General features: G+C 37.3%; 1 protein-coding gene across 4 annotated transcripts in view; it reads left to right on the forward strand.

Moving 5' to 3' along the window:
• PLSCR4 (phospholipid scramblase 4) overlaps positions 1-18,763 on the forward strand; it is a 107,794-nt gene extending 89,031 nt beyond the window's left edge. For all 4 annotated transcript variants that reach the window (XM_079922337.1, XM_079922338.1, XM_079922339.1 and 1 more), the window contains 7 exons: positions 749-853; positions 7,607-7,842; positions 11,248-11,290; positions 12,219-12,445; positions 14,024-14,185; positions 15,546-15,704; positions 16,567-18,763. In XM_079922337.1, the coding sequence (XP_079778463.1) occupies positions 749-853; positions 7,607-7,842; positions 11,248-11,290; positions 12,219-12,445; positions 14,024-14,185; positions 15,546-15,704; positions 16,567-16,620 (986 nt within the window). In that variant the 3' untranslated portion in view covers positions 16,621-18,763. The remainder of the gene's footprint in view (positions 1-748; positions 854-7,606; positions 7,843-11,247; positions 11,291-12,218; positions 12,446-14,023; positions 14,186-15,545; positions 15,705-16,566) is intronic.
• Positions 18,764-19,616: the final 853 nt, after the last annotated feature.

The raw sequence follows: 19,616 nt of genomic DNA on the forward strand, positions 1-19,616 counted from the left end.
TGTTTCTTATGAGATAAAAGTCAACCAGTTAAGAGATTCAGGACTACCTTCTAGTGAGTAATTTCTCTAATTTCAACAAGAGGACAAGACAAGTGACTTCAGTACCTCCCTTGCAGCAATTACAATGATCTAGGTTGCTTTTAGGCGGAATATGGTAAAAATGTGACTCACTGGAGAGGAAGACTGAACCACCTCCAGCTGAGTTGTGTGTAGCATTACTGCTATTTAAAGTATTAAGTATTCATTGTGTTATGTTTTAAATTTATTAAGTATTCATCATGTTATATATTAAATTTATTAAGTATTTATTGTGTTGTGCTTTGAATTTATTTAAACACAGCCATTTTCCAAAAAGGATTCGGGACTAAATCAGATGCACTCTATAAATGACTGTACTCTCCCTATTATATAATAGGAGAAAGAAGTTTTGCTACTGTGCAAGGAGTTTATGTAGATAGGAATGAGCATCAGGTCAGCTGAACACTAGCATGAAAGCTTGTTGCTTTGATCATAACAATATAATTGCTTAGTTTTATTTTTAAGTCCATATTCAGGCTAAAAATTCATCAAATATATTAATAGGTTGATGTCTAATTACATAATGAATTGCTTTTTTATAAAAAATGAGTGTATGTCATGTTGGTTATATTCATTGATGCATACCAAAATTTAAAAAATGAATATCTTCTGTAATCATATTATCATTCCCATTGTAAATCAGGTCCCCTTTCTCTCCCCCAAAATATAGTCCCCACAGGCCCTGAACAACTTGCAGATGAAATGGAGAATCAAATAAAATCACCTGATCCAAGGCCTGGTGCCCCTCCTGAGTACAATTCCCATTTTGTACCAGGTAGGTTGAATATTCAGGAAGAATCTTGCCCCTCTCCAGAAAACCATGCTCATAGTTAAGATTGCTTTTAAAATTAACTAATTAATTAATGGAATGATTCAGTAAATAAATACTGGATGCCTACAGCGTGCCGAGTAGTTCACTAGATGTTAATTAGAATTATATTCCTGTCTTAGGAAGGAAGTTGTGCAAACATTGATGGCATTCTCTTTGCTTGAATGTGAAGAGAACGTTGTCCTGTGTAGAGCACAGAGGGCAGTAACTGCCTCTACTGGGGATTTGAGGGAAGCACTAACTGAGGAAATCAAGTTTTACTGGCACGTGAGGAATTTATCAATCGAAGGAAAGGGGGAAAGGGCCATACTTGCAGAAAGAACAATATGTCCAAAAGCTCAGGGTCATGAAGGTCTGGTTGGGACAAATGGCAGGAGAAGTGCAGAAAAATGGAAGTGAATGGCTTTGAGTTCTGATTCAGGAGCTTGTAGTTCGGCAAATATTTTTATAAGTCTGAATACACAACTCATACTGTACTCAGGGACTCAGGAAAATAGATACTCCTAAGTATTTGGGCAATATGTAAATTCTTTAAAATTAAAAATACTCTTACTCTTTCACTTGGTCATGGCTAAAAAAACTAAACAAACAGTATTTTTCTCGAATGAACATCCTTATGATAGATTTTCTTTTTTTTCCAGAGAACAGCAAAACATCCACAGCTAAGCCTAGCTGTTGAAACTTAACCTTAATCCTGACTTGAAGTGGAAGCTTTTAAAAAATCTTCTCTTGCTTTTCTACCAAATTCTAGCTACTGTTGTCTTTGCTGCTACTTTTCCTCCCTAGATCTCATATTCAAAGATGCCTATGGGTTTAATTGTATGCAAATTGCACGTCATTATTTTTAGAGACACACAGCATGGAGGGTGGGTGGAGCCCTGTAGGTGCTGAATTTTGATCCTTTGCAAGATGACAGCAGTGGGGTCTTCTGGATTCTGCAGCTGTTAATTCAGGTCACCACCGACCGTGTTGTGATGTTCCAGACTAAAAGGCAAACTGGAGATATTTCTTTATACTGTTATTCTCATAAAGAGATAAAAGTGACATACTATACGTTTATATAGCAAGGTCTGTTTTTAATACCAAATAGTTTATATCTCTATGCATTTATATCTCTGTGCCTTTATATTTCTAATAATATGGTTCTTGTTGGTATATGTTGAGACTTTGAGAATGTTAGGATCCTTGACCTTGTGCAGTAGAGTGTTACGTTCTCAACTGTTGTGTGCCTCCCCTTCCCCCTCCCCTCTCCCTTTTTAAGCTGCTTCACCAGATTTGGAAGCTCCCTGATTCACTTTTACTTTCCTTTCAGTGGGTAGAAGAACGGTTGGTTGCTTGCTTGCTTGCTTGTTTACTTGGTTGGTTCTTTGTTTTTCAGTTACGCTGTTAAACTAAAAATCTCTGTTAAACTCCCTTACTGTTCATGTGACTGTTCTCTTTATGGTGTTTGACCAGTGATGCCGTGAGTTCGGGAAGATCTTCGCTGAACAGTCTTTTCCCCTATTGTTCATCCATTGTCAGTGTTTTATGTTGACCGTGTGAAGGACATTAAAGCCCTAAAACATCTAAAAAAAAAACCAACTCTTACTTTTGACTAAGGAAATAGTTTTAATCAGGATTATATTCAAATACATTTTAGTGATTTAGAAAATGATAAAGTATAGTGATATTTCTTTAAATATATATTTAAGTGTTTGTTTAGAGGCAGAAACCAGTGAGTTAGGCTGTGAAAGAGCAGAAGAAACCCCAGTATCCACAGGATGATGGCAAGGATGTTGTCTTGGCTCCAGACATATGATTCATGGAGCTCAGGTAGCCTTTGCCCCGGTAGTGTTTTCTGAAAACAGGGCTTCCTTTTCCCCTTTCCCTCATGTGTATGCATGTTGTGTGAATCTGATCCAGTATAACCCCTCATTATGGCTTAACCCCTGCTAAATCCAAGTTTTTGACAACCCTACATTGTAATATCACTATATATATGTTTCTCTATGTTTTACTTCAGTGGCTATCAACATTATCTACATAATCTGTCTTAGATTCACCAGTCACTCTATATCCAAGAACTTAGGTTCCAGTAGAACAGAAACTCCACCGTTTCTAAGAAGTAAACCTTGGTTATAAATCATGTTCTGCTCATCTGGGAAAGTGTCTGTCTCTTCCTTTCTGTATCAAAAAAATAGCACAAGTAATGAATTTTCAGTTATGAAAATCAGCAACAAAAATTCACTGTGATCACCATCTAGTGGCTGAACTATATACTTATTTATACTGATGCAAATTGTGTGCCCTTGATTCACATTAAGGAACTTGAAATACTATACTTGAAATTTTAGCTTTAATGAATTTCTTTAAATTCAATTATATAATTCCATTTGCATTACATTACTGGATATTTGTTACCATTGAAAATAATTTTGGGCCAAATATGTTTAAAAACATAGTTAATAAAGAAGCCTTTGTTATATGTAGTCTATTTAAAGAGGAAAATGACATACTTTTTTGAAATAAAAAAGGATGATAATATTCAAAATAACTAAGAAAACGCAAATCCCATAAAGCAGTATTTCTCACACTAGCATTGGTAGGAAAATGCTCCATAACAGAGTTCTTTATTTAAATAAGTGTGGGATACTATAGTTACACAAAGTTAAACATGTTTTGTTGTGTTTTCCTGCAGAACAATCAGAACCCTTAACGGCAATTTTAAAGCTTGAAAGAGAGTATAAAACATTTCCCACACGTAATTAGATTATGTTTTTTTCTTCACTTCTCTTAACATCTCTGAATAATACATACTTATAACAAAAATCATTTGATTACATACATTTGTATACAATTTTTTTTAGAAGTATAGTCTCTAAACTGAATAGCACCATAATCTAAATTGTAATTTCCTTTCTAATTTATTGATCCTCAAATTTTATTCCATGACATACTTTTATCTTAAAATCACATGGTTAATACCAGAAGAATTAATCATCAACTCATTGAAGTGATATAACAGTTAGTATTTTTGAGATAGTTTGTGTGACTTTTTAGGTGCATTGTATGCTTTTTAATAATAGTTCTAAAAAACTGATGAGCAGGATATCCGATTTCCAATCCAATTTGGGTACTCTTAAATACAGCTCTTAAAGGAATTAAAGTCTATTCTTCACAACAAACTGAAACGTGAAATTTCCTCCATTTTTTCTAAAGACATTAGCACTTTTTTTCTCACTTAGCTCTAATTTAACATTGTTTCTAGTTACCATTATTTTTCTGTTAGTCTCTCCTGACACCTGGTCTCTGTCAAGAGGTCTGTGTTCTCTACCCTTAAAAATGGGTATTCCCCAGAGGTCCTTGGGCCACTCCCCTGTCCAGCCCTGCCCTGCCGTGTCCTCTCTCTCACCTCTTCCATTCACCTGTCCTTTTACACTCTCCTAAGTTATACTGGGAATACCCCATATGGTTTCATTTGCCTTTAACCACTTACGAATCCCTTAGCCCCTACCCACATCAGTCTCCTCTGCTCTAAACTTGCATTTCCACCTGCCTGTAGACCACTTGCCCTGGGTGACCCAAGATCTCAAACTCAGTGATTCCTCAGTGCATCTTGGGCATCTCACTCCGGAACACGTGCCCTCTGTTCTTTCTCTACACTGGAGGCCTGCAGGGACCCACGTCAGAAACTTGAGAATCTTTCCTCACATCCAGTCTATTGCCAAGACAATATGTCTCTTAAACGTCGATTATTATTTCTCCACTTTCTACTCTTTTCATCACAATTAAACTTCCTTACCTCACATCTAGACTCCTGCAGGCACCTCCTTCCTAATTTAACCTTCTCATTCATAAAGGTTCTAAATGTAAAACTGGTCACTCCATTTTACATTTTACTAGCATAAAGTTCAGGTTCTTTGCACAGAGCATAGGTCTTTCATAATCGTCACTTCCTCCCCACCTTCCTTTCTGTTTTGTTTGCTAAATCTCTATATATGCATGGCCTTTACTCCTGTGGTACTGAGCTTCCTCTGTGCAGCTGCTCATTTTGTACCTGCTGTATCTAAAACCTTTGCTCATCGTAAAGGTGCTGGCTGGGTCTAATGTGTCAGCACTTACATCACAGGGTATCTCTTCTGCCTAGGTTAGTTGCCCCTCCTCTCTAATCACTTCACATACTATGCATCTACCAGTGAATATGTTACAGACCCAGGTCCTTGGACAATTTAATCAACAGAAATTGTTAAGAGGCCAGATGAGAAGTTGAAGCAGGGCTTTACTGGGATTCCTGCTACAGCAGAGGGAGCGAGAACAAGAAGCAGGTGGCCTTGCTCACTCCCCGAGGCAGGGGCTGAGCTGGTTCCTTAAATGGGGTGAGGGTAGGGACGGGTCAGTGGGTTGGGCAGGAGGCGTAGCCTGGGTGGTCTTCCCACCCCCTTGGTGGTGCTGTGTGCAGAGATCATGCACAGGACCCTGCTTTTGCATGCAACCGTTCATAATATTTCCATATGATGCATTTTAATTTCTGTAAGTTTAGTAATGTCCCCATTTTCACCCCTGTGTTTAATAATTGAAGTCTATTTTTTTTTCTTGGTTAGTCTGGCTTAAGGTTTCTCAATTTTGTTGATCTTTTAAAAGAACCTACTTTTGGTTTTGCTGATTTTTTTAAAAATTAATTAATTTATTTATTTTTGGCTGTGTTGGGTCTTCGTTTCTGTGCGAGGGCTTTCTCTAGTTGTGGCAAGCGGGGGCCACTCTTCATTGCAGTGCGCGGGCCTCTCACTATCACGGCCTCTCTTGTTGCGGAGCACAGGCTCCAGACGCACAGGCTCAGTAGTTGTGGCTCACGGGCCCAGTTGCTCCGAGGCATGTGGGATCTTCCCAGACCAGGGCTTGAACCCGTGTCCCCTGAATTGGCAGGCAGATTCTCAACCACTGCGCCACCAGGGAAGCCCAGATTTGCTGATTTTTGTCTATTGTTTTTCCTGTTTCATTCACTCACTTCTACTTCAGTGTTTATTATTTCCTCCTGCTTGCTTTGGGTTTGATTTATTTCTAAGGTGGAAAGTTGGGTTACTGATTTGAGATATTTCTTTTTTAGTGTAGGTGTTTACAGCTGTCAATTTCCCTCTAAGCATTGTTTTAGCTGCATTCCATAAGCTTTGGTATATTGTGCTTTTGTTTCATTCATCTCAAAGTATTTTCTCATTTCTCTCATGATTTCTTTTTACCCCTTGGTTTATTTAAGAGTGTATTGATTTATTTCCTCATATTTGTGATTTCCAAAATTTCTTCTATTATTATTGATTTCTGGTTTTATTCCATTGTAATAGAATATACTCTGTATGATTTCAGGTATCTTAAATTTGTTGAGACTTGCTTTATGGCCAACCAGTAGGTCTATCCTGGAGAAGGTTCTATGTGCATTTGAGAAGAATGTTCAGTCTGTTGTTGTTGGGTAGAGTGTTCTATACATGCCTGTTATGTATTGTTTCATTTATAGTGTTTTTCATGCTTCTGTTTCCTTTTTGATCTTCTGCTTAGGTGTTCTGTCCCTTACTGTGAGTGGGGTATTGCAGCCTTCAGCTGTTGTTCGTTGGATTGCCTATTTCACTTTTTAGTGTGTCAGTTTTTGCTTCATGTATTTTGAAGCTCTGTTTTTAGGTGTATATAATTGTTATGTCTTCTTGATGGACTGACACTTCTGTTATTATAATAAAATGTCCTTTACCTCTAGTAACAGTTTTTGTCTTAAAGTATATTTTGTCTGACATGAGTATTGTTATTTCACTAGTTTTTATTAATGAAGTACTAATGCAAAGTTCAAGGATGAACCTTGAAAACTTGCCAAGTAAAAGAAACCAGATACAAAGGCTATGTCACATGATTTTATTTATATGAAATGTCCGGATTAGGCAAATCTATAGAGATAGCGGTTTCCAGGGACTGGGGGAAAAGATGGGGAATGACCGCTAATGGGTATGGGATTTTGGGGATGGATGATGAAACTGTTCTGGAGTTAGACAGCAGTCATTAAAAGAACCCCTTTGGGGGGCTTCCCTGGTGGCGCAGTGGTTGGGAGTCCGCCTGCCGATGCGGGGGACATGGGTTCGTGCCCCAGTCCGGGAGGATCCCGCATGCCGCGGAGCGGCTGGGCCCGTGGGCCATGGCCGCTGGGCCTGCACGTCCGAAGCCTGTGCTCCGCAACGGGAGAGGCCACAACAGTGAGAGGCCCGCGAGCCGCAAAAAGAAAAAAAAAACAAAAAGAAGAACCCCTTTGAAGTTAAGTAGACCTTACTATCTTTATGACCTTAAACAATAATAACAGTAAACATAGTAACAAAAAAATAACCATGCTAATTATATGCTAGGCCTTGCGCTAATCCTACTATAACCTAATGAAGTAGGTATATTATTATCTCCAAAGAAGGAAGCTAATGCCTAGAGGCTAACATGTTAACTTGATATTTCAACCTTACTTCTGTACCTCTGAAATGGGAATAATTGTCTCATAAGGTTTAAGAGGATTAAATGAGTTAATGTGTAAATCCCCTTAGTACATTTTGGTACATCCTACACACTCGTAAAATGGAACACCTTGTTATTTTTAAGTGGAGGTTGTGTGATCCATATCATCTCCATGTAAAAAGTCATGCTAATTTCCAATATATTGTAGTGTTTATAATGTATAACACTTTCATTTGTTTTTGAACACAGGGCCCCCTGGACCAGCTGTCCCTCCTCCTGCAGGCCACCCAGGAGGCTTGCCTGTGGGATACTACAGTCCACATCAGCCCACTACCTTCCCCTTGTACATGCAAACTGGTGGTAGCCATCCTATCCAGTACCAGCCTGGAAAATATCCTGCACCACAACATTCTGCTCCAATAGTGTGGATGCCAATGCCAACTGTTATGCCAAACTGTCCTCCAGGTCTGGAATATTTAGCCCAGGTACTCCACACAAATCCAAATTATTTTCTTACAAAGTATGACTGGGGATCCAACAAAAAGAGACTGGATAGAGTGGATAAAGGGATGGGTCAGTGATGACAGATGTTTGTGAGACTATAGGAGTGGTAGTGCTAATTTCAGAAATGTGAATGGGGAACAAAGAACATAGGGATTTTTTTGGTGGGATGATACGGTTTTTGTGAAGGTTGTATATTGAATTTTAAGACATTCAAGATGTCCTATGAAGGCAGTTTAAAAACTAGGAATTGGAATAGAAGAAAAATTATCAAAGATGTTAATTGGAGTGTCATTTGCTTAGAAGTAAAGGCTGAATGTCAAGAAAAGCAACATTACAAAGAACAGAACAGAACGGTAGACAGTGAGTAAATCACTCAGTGCCTCAGGCCATTGCTATTTCTCACCACCCATAGTTTTCATCAGCCAGTCCTGTCACCTCCCAAAGCATACAAGGTAAATAAAAATAGGGGACCTCCAAGGATACTGTTTCAGGTCAAGTTCCGGAGAACCCCTTTCCACAACACAGAGACTCTCTAATTTATATCTAGATGGACATTCTAGGACTGGGCCACCCATTTCAGAAACTGGGGCAACATGCCCACAGGTTTGTGTATCATCAAATGGTACTGTTTAAAAACCCATGTCAGAAATAAAAATGTTGCTTAATGAAAATAAGATAAACCTAGTATTGCAAATCCCCTAGAAACTACTAAATCATGTTTCACTTTTAGAAAAAGCAAGTGTTGGAATATTGACACATTATAAGCAAGGGACTTGCCAATTCAATACATGTCTCCCCACCGTAGTCAACCAAATGTTCCTTGGAGTTTGACATGTTTCTCTTTTCAGTTTTATATACTGACTGTTAATCCTGTGTACTGAAAACCATTGTTACAAAGTTCTAGTGTTGATCTTTGAAAGTAATACAGTTGTATCAGGAAAATTTGGATTTTACATAAACCAAAAACTTTATTAACCTGTTGTTTGGCAAAATATTGACAAAGCCAGTCATTCAGGTACAGTGCTAGAGTAACCCCTACATTATTTTGGAAGCTTATAAAATGTTTATAAGTTAACCAAGTTTAGAAAGTTTATTTTTTTACTTGATGATAAATGTAGAAAATTTCCTTAGAAATCCAATATCTAGAGTCATTTCTTTTTAAAAATGTATAGCTTTAATATTGTTCATTTAAATATTAAAAACCATTTTCTTAATTTCTTCTATTACTTTAGGTGAAGTTAAATGGGCATATTTTATGAAATCTATTTTCCCTTTCAGCAATGTTTTTAGTTAAAAAAAAAAAATGAAAAAGAAACAAATAAAACAGGTTTAGAGCCAGACAAACCTGGGTTTTAATTCTAGCTCTACTCTCTCCTCACTCTGCTACCTTGAGTAACTTTTCTAACCTCTTGGTGCTTGAATTTCATCATCTATAAAATAGTGCTAGTCATACCTACTCTATTGGTTGTTAGGAGAATTTTTAATGAGATAAGGTTTGTAACGTGCCTAATATTTTTGGCACATGGGACCCACCCAGTGGATAATAGCTGTGTGGATGTTTTTAGTTGAAACACCTTGTGTGTAGGTGGAAGACACAGAGCCAGGCATCCAAGCATTTTTTCATCCTAGGCTTTTATTTTTTTATTTTTGGCTGTACCTTAGTTCCCCGACCAGGGATTGAACCCATGCCCCCTGCAGTGGAAGTGTGGAGTCTTAACCACTGGACCGCCAGGGAAGTCCCTATCATAGTCTTTTTGCCATCTCGTGTGCAAATTACATGAATCATTATCAGGACTATCCTGACACTTTAACATCCAGAGTAGCAGGTTTACATTATTTCTAGAATATTGGCTTGGCCAGTGACTCCACACTTTGTTAGGACTGCTTCTTAACAACCATAGTATCTTATTGGGTAAACTGCTTTCACAGTAACAGGCATTTCTTTAGAATATTTTGCTCAGCAGTAGAAGCTCTTACCAAGTAGTGAATATTTTTACTTTTTAGTTATAGATGTTTAAGAGTCCCTAGAGTTTTTCAAAGGGACTGTAAACCACCCTAGTGGCCACTTTTGATAATTTTGTAAGACATGTTTAGGCCCTCTCACCTGATCGTCTTTTCATAAAAGAAATTTTTTTTTTTTTTTTTTTTGTGGTACGTGTGCCTCTCACTGCTGTGGCCTCTCCCGTTGCGGAGCACAGGCTCCGGACACACAGGCTCAGCGGCCATGGCTCACGGGCCCAGCCGCTCCGCGGCATGTGGGATCTTCCTGGCCCGGGGCACGAACCCGCGTCCCCTGCATCGGCAGGCGGACTCTCAACCACTGCGCCACCAGGGAAGCCCGAAAAATTTTTTAATGAAAGAAAGATTGTATCCTCTCTATACCCTCCTGTAATGGATCACGCCACAGAATGTTTATGTCAGGTTACATTATTTTAAATTTTATTTATTACCACAGTAATGTAGTGTTCATTAATTAATGTATTCAACAAACATTTGGTAAAATATGGCATTTCAGGCAGTGTTCTGGGCTCAGGCATTAGGAATGATCTAATGATCTAAATTATCTACAATTAGATATGTGTAGTCTGTCCTTAAGGGGGTTTCTTTTCTGCTAGGATGTTCTCAAGTATAACAGATGATGGGCCAAAGTGTTTATCTTTACAGTGATTCCTAAGTAAAGTTAAGGTAGAAGTTGGTCTAATGGTATTACCAACCTCCCTTTTCAAGGGATTCCATCCTTGGAGAATGTTTCCTCTCCTTTGCCCTCATCCTATTCACACGCTTCCAGCTCTCTTGGATCTTCCCCTATTAGTCTGCACTTAGGGAAGACCCTGGCATCAGCAGCCCAAGTGAATGGAAGTCAGTGTGTTAACCTCTTTCAGAGGTACTGTGAAGTAATATGAGATCGGAGATTCCTGTGCAAGGTCCACCCTGCCTCATTCACTCTCCCTAAGCCACTGAGAAAATTGGCTTCTTGTGGCTGGTCCATGTTAAACTGTCCCGAACTTCCTGACAAGTCCAGTCTGTGGGTGACATATCAGAGAGACCAATGAGTAGGAACTGAACTAGGCAACATAGCTTCTTCTAGGTGCTGTTACTGAAGCAGGAAGATGATTTTCTGATATTTTAGAGAATTGTTTCAATATTTTACAGTGGACCTGGAGGAGAGTGTTCTATCTGGACAGCTCTGCTAATAACCATCTGATCAGGTGCAGATGGGCTGATTTTACTTGATAAAAATGTTTTTGATTCCATTCAGTTTCAGAGAGATATTTTTGTATCAATTGATACATTTAATTTCTGTCTCATCAGGTTTTTTTCTAATACTGGTTTGATTTGATTCTGTTATTTCTCTCTCTCCTAATTGCTTTGTTCTATCCCAACAGTTGGACAACATACATGTTCTTCAGCATTTTGAACCCCTGGAAAGTATGTATACTTTTGTAGTGTCCAGCAATATTTGAATCAGGTGAAAATTTGCATTATCCAATATCTAGTTCCTTATTTATATTGATCATTTTTTAGTGGTTCAAAGAGAAAAGACTATCCTCTATTACCCTATCTTCAAGAAAGTAATAAAGGGACTTAACTTTGTATAATTTTATCTGTTTACACATCATACATGAGCTCTTAGATTTCAAAAGGACTTAAACATTTTTACCTGATCGAACGCCCTATCCTTTACCCATCTCAACTCCTCCGTATTCACTTTTCATGGACAAGGGAAAGAAGGAGCAAAAAGACTAGATGAGCTAGTCAAGGGCACCCTAGTCAGCTAATCAATGGCAGAGCTGGAAATAGAGTCTCAGTCTGCTGGGTTCTAAGTCCAATGCTGTGGAAGTAAGAAAAAATCACGGTAAGCACAATGCCTGTTCTCAGTTCCCCTCACTGTATCAGATCTACACCCTCATTTCATTCATTTTACCTCCACATAGAGCCTTTGACTTTTCTTATTTGGTTTTCTTATTTGCAATTAGTAATGACCCTAATCCTCTCAGCATATTTCATAAGCTGATTAATTCATGGTCTGGTGTATAATTTCCTTTAAATGTTTTTATAATTAAAGTTTTCTTAATTCAAGTACTCCAGGAGTATTGTTTCCAATCTTTGCTTCTATGTGGAAAAGTTTTAAAAATCATTTTACACTGAACTTCTCAGAAGAAATGTTTTAAAATTTCAAAATTACCTATATACTTATAGGGCATATGAATTACAATGACGTTCTAATAATTGCATATTTTTCACCTGAAATTTTTTAAAAAGCTCTTTTGCTTTAGGCCCCTGTGAAATACTACAAAAGGACTTCTTGAGGCCCATTTTAACTGCTTCTAAAATAAGATGGCTCTCTCATTTTTAGTGATAACAGATTTTGAAACTAATAATACATATGATATTAAAAACAACCTGGGCCAGATGGTTTACTTTGTGACCGAAGACACAGATGATTATACCAGGAATGCTTATCGGACACTGAGGCCCTTTGTGCTCCGGGTCACTGACTGTATGGGCCGAGAAATCATGACAATGCAGAGACCTTTCAGATGCACCTGCTGCTGCTTCTGTTGCCCCTCCACCAGGCAAGAGGTAAGAGGACAGAAGTCTCATCCGTTGTTTCTTCCTGATCCAACTCTTCCCTGCACGGTTGTGCTCCTTCCAAAGCTACACAGGAGGGGCCTTTCATGGCACAGGCAGAATGGAAGAAGATAGTGGGGTGGGGGGAGGAAGGAAGCCAAATGCCAAATTGTCTCACCTATGGAAAAACCACAAAGACATTTTTCATGTGGGTTCATGTCTTCAGGGGCTAGTTGCGGGGGGCGGGTCAAGCACAAATGAGGGTTATTTAGTCACTGATCGCAATTCTATCAGTTGTGTCTACTGAATTAGAAATTAGTCTGTTACCTAGAACACACATTTGTCTAAATGTGCCTACATATCCCCAAATAAGGTCACACTAAATGTAGACATGCTTTTAAATAGGATCGGAAGAAACTTCAGATACTTTTACTCTACCCATCATAACCTACACCTTGTTACAGATAAAGGAAGGGTGGCTAAAAAAGAATAAGTGCCTGAGGATGGTGTTACACTTGGTAGATGCTAGAACTAGAAAGCAGTTGTGCCAAGTTACGGTTTAGTTGCTCTTCTATAATCTGTGCTGCCCTAGGAAAATTGTTTGCTACAGGGAAAAGAAAAGTTTTAGAGAGAGATCCAAGAGAATTTGAATTTCAAATATGCCACCTACTTAAAAGTGGGCAATTTACTTAACCTGTTTTAGCCTCAGTGTTCTTAATATGTTAACTGGGCAGAAAAAAATACCTCCTAGGATTACTGGGATTTTAATTATATATTAAGTACCAGCATTTTCAATAGAATTTACTTACAGCCTCTGTGCCTTGATTTATTCACCTATAAAATGGAGATATTAATAGTACCTATCTCATAGGATGGTTATTTTGAGGATTATATAGTAAATAAATGTCAACTGTGTTAGTATAGTGCCTGGCAAATAGTTTAGTGCTCAGTGAATATTAGCAATTGTCCGATAGCTTACTCCTTTGTCATTATTGTCTTTGTATAATAACAGTCTTATATTTGAGATCAGTCTCCACTTCATCCTATACTTATACACACATACTGTTGTCTTCACAACCTACAATTTTCAGAATGCCTCTTTTCTCTTGTTTCCTATTACACTTGTCATGTCTGAGATGTCAGTCTAAGAAACTAGCATGATACTTTTTCATGGATTGTGCCAGAAGACGTGAGACCCCTAGGTCAGGGGCAAAGAACTTTATTACAGCACAGTAAGCAGCGTGAGCTCCAGCACATGTGCGTAGGTCCCCTCATCCCCAAGTTCTACAAGGATGACTCAGCGGATCCCAGGTAGATGCTACATATGCAGCTAAGGGACATGGAGCTTGGAGAACTGACCATTTTATAACAAGGAGTAATTTTGTCCCAAAGGGAACATGACTTCATCTCTCAAGGCTGTTCACTGAAATACAGCCCTAAGAAATAGCCTGGGGATAATGGAAGACTCTTTCCCAGTGACAGTTTCCCTAGTTCTTGAATGAATTAGGAACATACCTAGGTTGTGTGTATCTGTGTATGTGTATACCTATACATGTAGCATCTTCGCCTCTGTCACTGCTTCATTTGCAGCTGGAGGTGCAGTGTCCTCCTGGCGTCACCATTGGCTTTGTTGCCGAACACTGGAACCTGTGCAGGGCAGTGTACAGCATCCAAAATGAGAAGAAAGAAGATATGATGGGAGTGCTTGGGCCATGCTCAACCTATGGCTGTGGTTCAGATTCTGTTTTTGAGGTAAACAAATATAAAAATAAATGTTTCTACTATTTTTTCTACATCTACTAACAGACCTCAGAATGATGTGCTTTTAGATGATTTTTGTGTGTGTGAATGAATAAAGTAATGTGAGAAAAGAGTTAACTAACCAGTTGACATTGAAAAATTTTCAAATTATCATTAGGGGATTGCTTAATGTTTTCCACAATGTGAGCTTGTTTTGCATGATTTCAGTGTTTGATAGAGATAAGAAGAAACCATTTAAAACATTAAACCTGAGAATAAATAGCCTAACCTAATCCATCTATTTTATTCTTGGCTGTATTTCACTAACCATTTTTACCAAAGATTTCCAGGAACAGAATATAGGTCCTGAGTAATGAAAAGGCCCCACATGTCACAGAACCAATAGAGCACCCCTGAGGTTGTGCAAATTGCTTATTTGCAAGATAGAAGTCTGTCTGCATCCTCAAGAAACAAGACAACACTCATAAACCAGGATAAATCTTATAGTGGATTATAACATTTTCTGGAAGAAGGAAAATCCTTCTGTTCTGCCTTCATCTCAATGGCCACAAAATGATAGCTTATTACTCTTAACAGTTGTGACAACAGTTGTGACAAAGGAGATTCCTGGGCTTCTTAAAGAGTTCTTTCTAAATGCCTCACAATTCAACAAAATTGATAATCCAGAATTGCTCATTCAAATATTTTCTATGACACTTTCCTTAGTTCTCATTTTACATAACCATATCATCAACCATGACTTATTTATTAGAAGGCCATTATAGATAGATAGAAAATGTAAATAAGCCAGATTTCGAGGGCAGGGTGTGTGGGTCATTTTAATCACCAAAATGTAGTGTTTGGTTATTATCCTTGTGGCAGGTGCCTTCTAGAAGCTGAAGCCCTTTGGGATTCTGACATACTTTAAGAAGACAGGGCCCACAAAAGCCTGAGTGATCATATGGATTTTGTGAAGTGAAAAGAGCCATACCACCTTGCTTTTGCTAACATGTTTCCCTCGACTGGGAAAGACTCCCTCCCAATCCCCAATTCCCACCCTTTGCTATATGAAAAAGAATTTCAAAATCAGTTTAAATCATACCTCCTCTGACAGGCTTCCCTAATAACTCATTTGAGGGTGAAGAAAGAACACTGGCCTGAGAATTGTAAGATACTCCCCAGCTTGGTTGTCAACCAGTTGCAAGGCACTTAACCCTTCTTGGCCATAATTCCCTATTTGAAATTATATTATTACTATATTCATTTCCTGCACCATATTTATACTACCTCAGTGTAAACTGCTTATAAACAGGAGAATAGAGCATGTAGTTTAACACCTTTCAATCATAAAGTCACATTCTTGTCTTTCTAGGTCATATCCCTTGATGGTGTATCCAGTATCGGAAGTATTACTCGGAAGTGGAATGGTGTGTTATCTGCAATGAGCGATGCTGACCACTTTGAAATTCACTTCCCATTAGACCTGGATGTGACAATGAAAGCCATGATTTTTGGAGCTTGCTTCCTCATTGTAAGCATTTTGCTTCTGAGTTATCCTGAGAGAATTATTCTTTCTGATGAGAAGCAGTGTAGTGCAGTAGAAAGGCAATACGATTTGAAGCTGTCTCTGCCACTTACTAATTATATGTCTTGCAAAGTGTTTAACACTTGCAAGCCTCAGTTTCCTTATTTGTAAAATGGAAATTAAAATACATATATATATATATATATATATTTCAGGGTTATGAGTATTAGCTATCATATGAGTAAAGGGGCTAGGAGAGTGCTTGAAAGATACTAGGCATCCAGTGGGTGTAATTGTCATCATTTCATGTTACTTACCATTCTCACTACTTAAAGATTCCTGTTCTTTGATTTCTTAGTGAAATAAAATAACTCTAAAGCTGATGTTCTCTCCCTTCATCTATTACCTCTTTGTCAATATACCTAAGATTTATTAGGTACAATTTCCTTGCTGTATTCCTGTCTGATTAGTGGCTAATATTCATAAATCATAGAAATAAAATTGATAACATTTACCTTAAAAACCTAATTAACATATTACAATTGGTATATTTAACATTTTTAATATTGATTATCAAGTTTTTCCTCCTTTCAACAAGGAAAATTTAGTTAATTGGTACCCCAAATGGAAAACTTATTGACTACCCACAGTTTCAGATTTGCAATTGCTGTTCTTCATATTAGGTTCTCTTCATGAAAATTTCATTAGCTTGATTTATTCTTAACTGGAATGAGATCACCTGATAAATTATGAAGAATAACATTTTGTGCATTGCACCTAATTATCTATTTACATTCTTTATTTATGTAATTATTTATCTATCTAATTTGATATTTATCTATACATATAATTCTTTTTCCAATTTCAGGACTTCATGTATTTTGAAAGCTCTCCACCACAACGTTCATCCACTCATGATTGATGGATACCGCAAATCAGCAATTCTGATTAATGAAAAAAATTTAGAAAAGTTGGTTGGGCTTACAGTCAGCCCTCAATTATTCACAAATATATTTATCTGCTCTTGCAGATTATTGTTATTGGGTATTAGCTTTGACAGGTAGGCTGAGCGTGTAAGTGAAAGAACACATCTAAACGTGTTTCAATTGAGTATCTGTCTACCCGTCTACTTGGTAGACTAGGAGTTTACCTGAAAAAGTTATGACCCATTAACCAAGTAAACATATATATAGTGAACTTGAAAACGCTTTAAACATGAGATGAGGGGAAATGAATCCCAAAGCTTTCACATTAATTGATAGTAAAATGATGGGCTTTTTAGAGCAATCTTTGTTGAGATAGAGTAATATAGCTTCTAACTCTGACCCTCTCCTCTCCATCAACATGTCCAGTTACTGAAGGCAAATTTGATTCCAGGTGAAAAGAATGATGCTCTTCATTGTTAAAAACAAAATGGAAGGCAGAGAGAAATACTATGTTTTATTGCCCAAGGAAAATTTTACTTGTGCAAATGTATCAGAACCTTATTTTGCAAACTTCATAAAAATTTCAATGGAAATTTTTATTTTATTACAAAATAAAACATGTTTTTCATATCATAAGGTTATATTTTCTATGCCTTATTTACTAGCATACACAATCAGGAGCTGCCTCTGTATGAAGATAGAGTCAGGCTACCAGGGCCATTAACCAATCTAGATCTCTGAGCAATTTAGAGACATCAGTGCCCTTATGAGAAGCTTGTATTTAATACATTTAACCTCTCTTGGTTATAGATGTCTTACATGTAAAATAGGTTTGGTCGAATCTCTAGGATTGCCTATTGAACCCGTGTCTCATTTGATATGACACAGAGGAGATGATATTTTTTTTCTTACAAGAAGATCCCTGATTTGAACTGTGCTGTTCAAATTGCAAGAGTTGGAGTTTTGTTTTTAAACTTTGAAATGTGACATTCTGCATAGCACTTTGTAAAAGCAAAAATTATAAATGCAGACACTGCTTAATACTGTTTTGCTGTTTTTTATTTAAATGATAGATAAATCTGTATCTATGCAAAGAAAATGATAAAACACAGCAAACATGCTGCTTCTCTGGGATCTATAGCTTATCAGTAAAGATTATTTGGATCAACATAGTAAAAGTATAAGTTACACTTATTTGTATTAACTAGTTAAAATCACAGTGTATTAGTGAATACACTCTGATAAATCAACTTGCCTCTACTGCACTTTAGCTTCCTATCTGGACCTGAACTCTGTTCTTTCAACACAGCCAGTACATAGAATGGAATGTATTCTTCCACTGCTCTTTATTAAAAGAAGCAAGACTGAGTGTTCTTTGGTATGAGATGAAGGCCTTCACCCACAGTTCCTATTGAAGTGAAAGAAAGGTGCCTCCTTTTAAAATTATATTCATCTTTTCATGGTAAATGTTGTTTTAACCAGTTTCTTGTAATGTTCATTTTTATATGCTACTACTAGCTTTCTAAAAAAATGTAAAAACTGCTTGTTTCTAAAATAATAATTACCTTATATTTAAGGCAATTGTAGTCTTAAATGGACAGATATATTATTTCTTATAATGATGTCTGACATTTGATAGAGCAAATCAGACAATAGTATTCAGAAAGTTTACTATATAAACTTTTCATTTTTACTTGCCTACATCCCTACATTCTAAGACCTGATGCATAATACTAAGAAAAAATTATTTCTAGCATGACATTTTAAATTTCTGTTTAAAGTTGTTGTGGTATTAACATGTCTCTTACAATTTCTTTCTTTAAAAATAATACTATGTTTCTTATATTTTTATACTACAGTTTATATTATAATTTTTATGTTTCTTAACGATATTTCATTGTGTAAAACTGATCAGATTGATTAACAAAACAAGCCATTCTCTGAAATGTGTGTGTTTTCATGTTTCATCATATTGTTTTTGGCTTCTAAGTAAATATAATATAGTTTATAGTAAAATACTGTTTTATTTTTGACTTGTGATTGAGGCTTTGCAATAGACTGGATGTTTGTATTCCCCCCCCCCCCCCGCCAAATTTATGAATTACCTGTGTGACGGTATTTGGAGTGGAGCCTTTGGGAGGTGATAGGTCATGTAGGTGGAGCCCTCATGAATGGGATTAGTGCCCTTATAATCTGCCAGCCTTGATCTTGGAATTCCCATCCTCCAGAGTTAAATGTTTGTTGTTTAAGCCTCTCAGTCTGCAGTATTTTTGTTATAGCAGCCCAAACAAACTGACAGAAATTGGTACCGAGAAATGGGGATGCTGCATAACAAATATGTAAAAATGTGGCACTGGCTTTGGCACTGGGTGAGGAATAGAGGCTGGAAGTTTTAAGGTTCATACTGGTAAAAACCTATATTGACATGAACAGAATTTTAAAGATAATTCTGATGAGAGCTTAGGAAGAAAAGAGGCAAACTGTAGAGAAAACCTCAGTCTTCTTAGAGAATACCTAATTAAACATGAACAGGATATTGGTAGAAATATGGACAATAAAGACCAGGATGGAAATGAGGGACAAGTGATCCGTATCGTAAAGTGGCCAAGAACTCTGGCAGAATTGTGTCCATGTTTTAGTGTTTTGTGGAAGGTAGAACTTGCAAGTGGTGAAATGGGATACCTAGGTGAAACAATTTCTAAGCAAAGTGTTGAAGTGCAGCTTGGCTCCTCCTGACTGCTTACAGTAAAATTCAACCTGAGAGAATGGACGTAAAGATGGGATTGTTAAGCAACAAGGAAGCAGAATTTATTTATTTATTTAGAATTTTATTTTATTTATTCTTTTTTACAGCAGGTCTTATTAGTCATCAATTTTATACATATTAGTGTATACATGTCAATCCCAATTTCCCAGTTCATCTCACCACCCCCCTGCCACTTTCCCCCCTTGGTTTCCATACGTTTGTTCTCTACATCTGTCTCTATTTCTG

The sequence above is a fragment of the Stenella coeruleoalba genome (assembly GCF_951394435.1).
Source record: "Stenella coeruleoalba genome assembly, chromosome: 5".
Classification (NCBI taxonomy): Eukaryota; Metazoa; Chordata; class Mammalia; order Artiodactyla; family Delphinidae; genus Stenella; species Stenella coeruleoalba.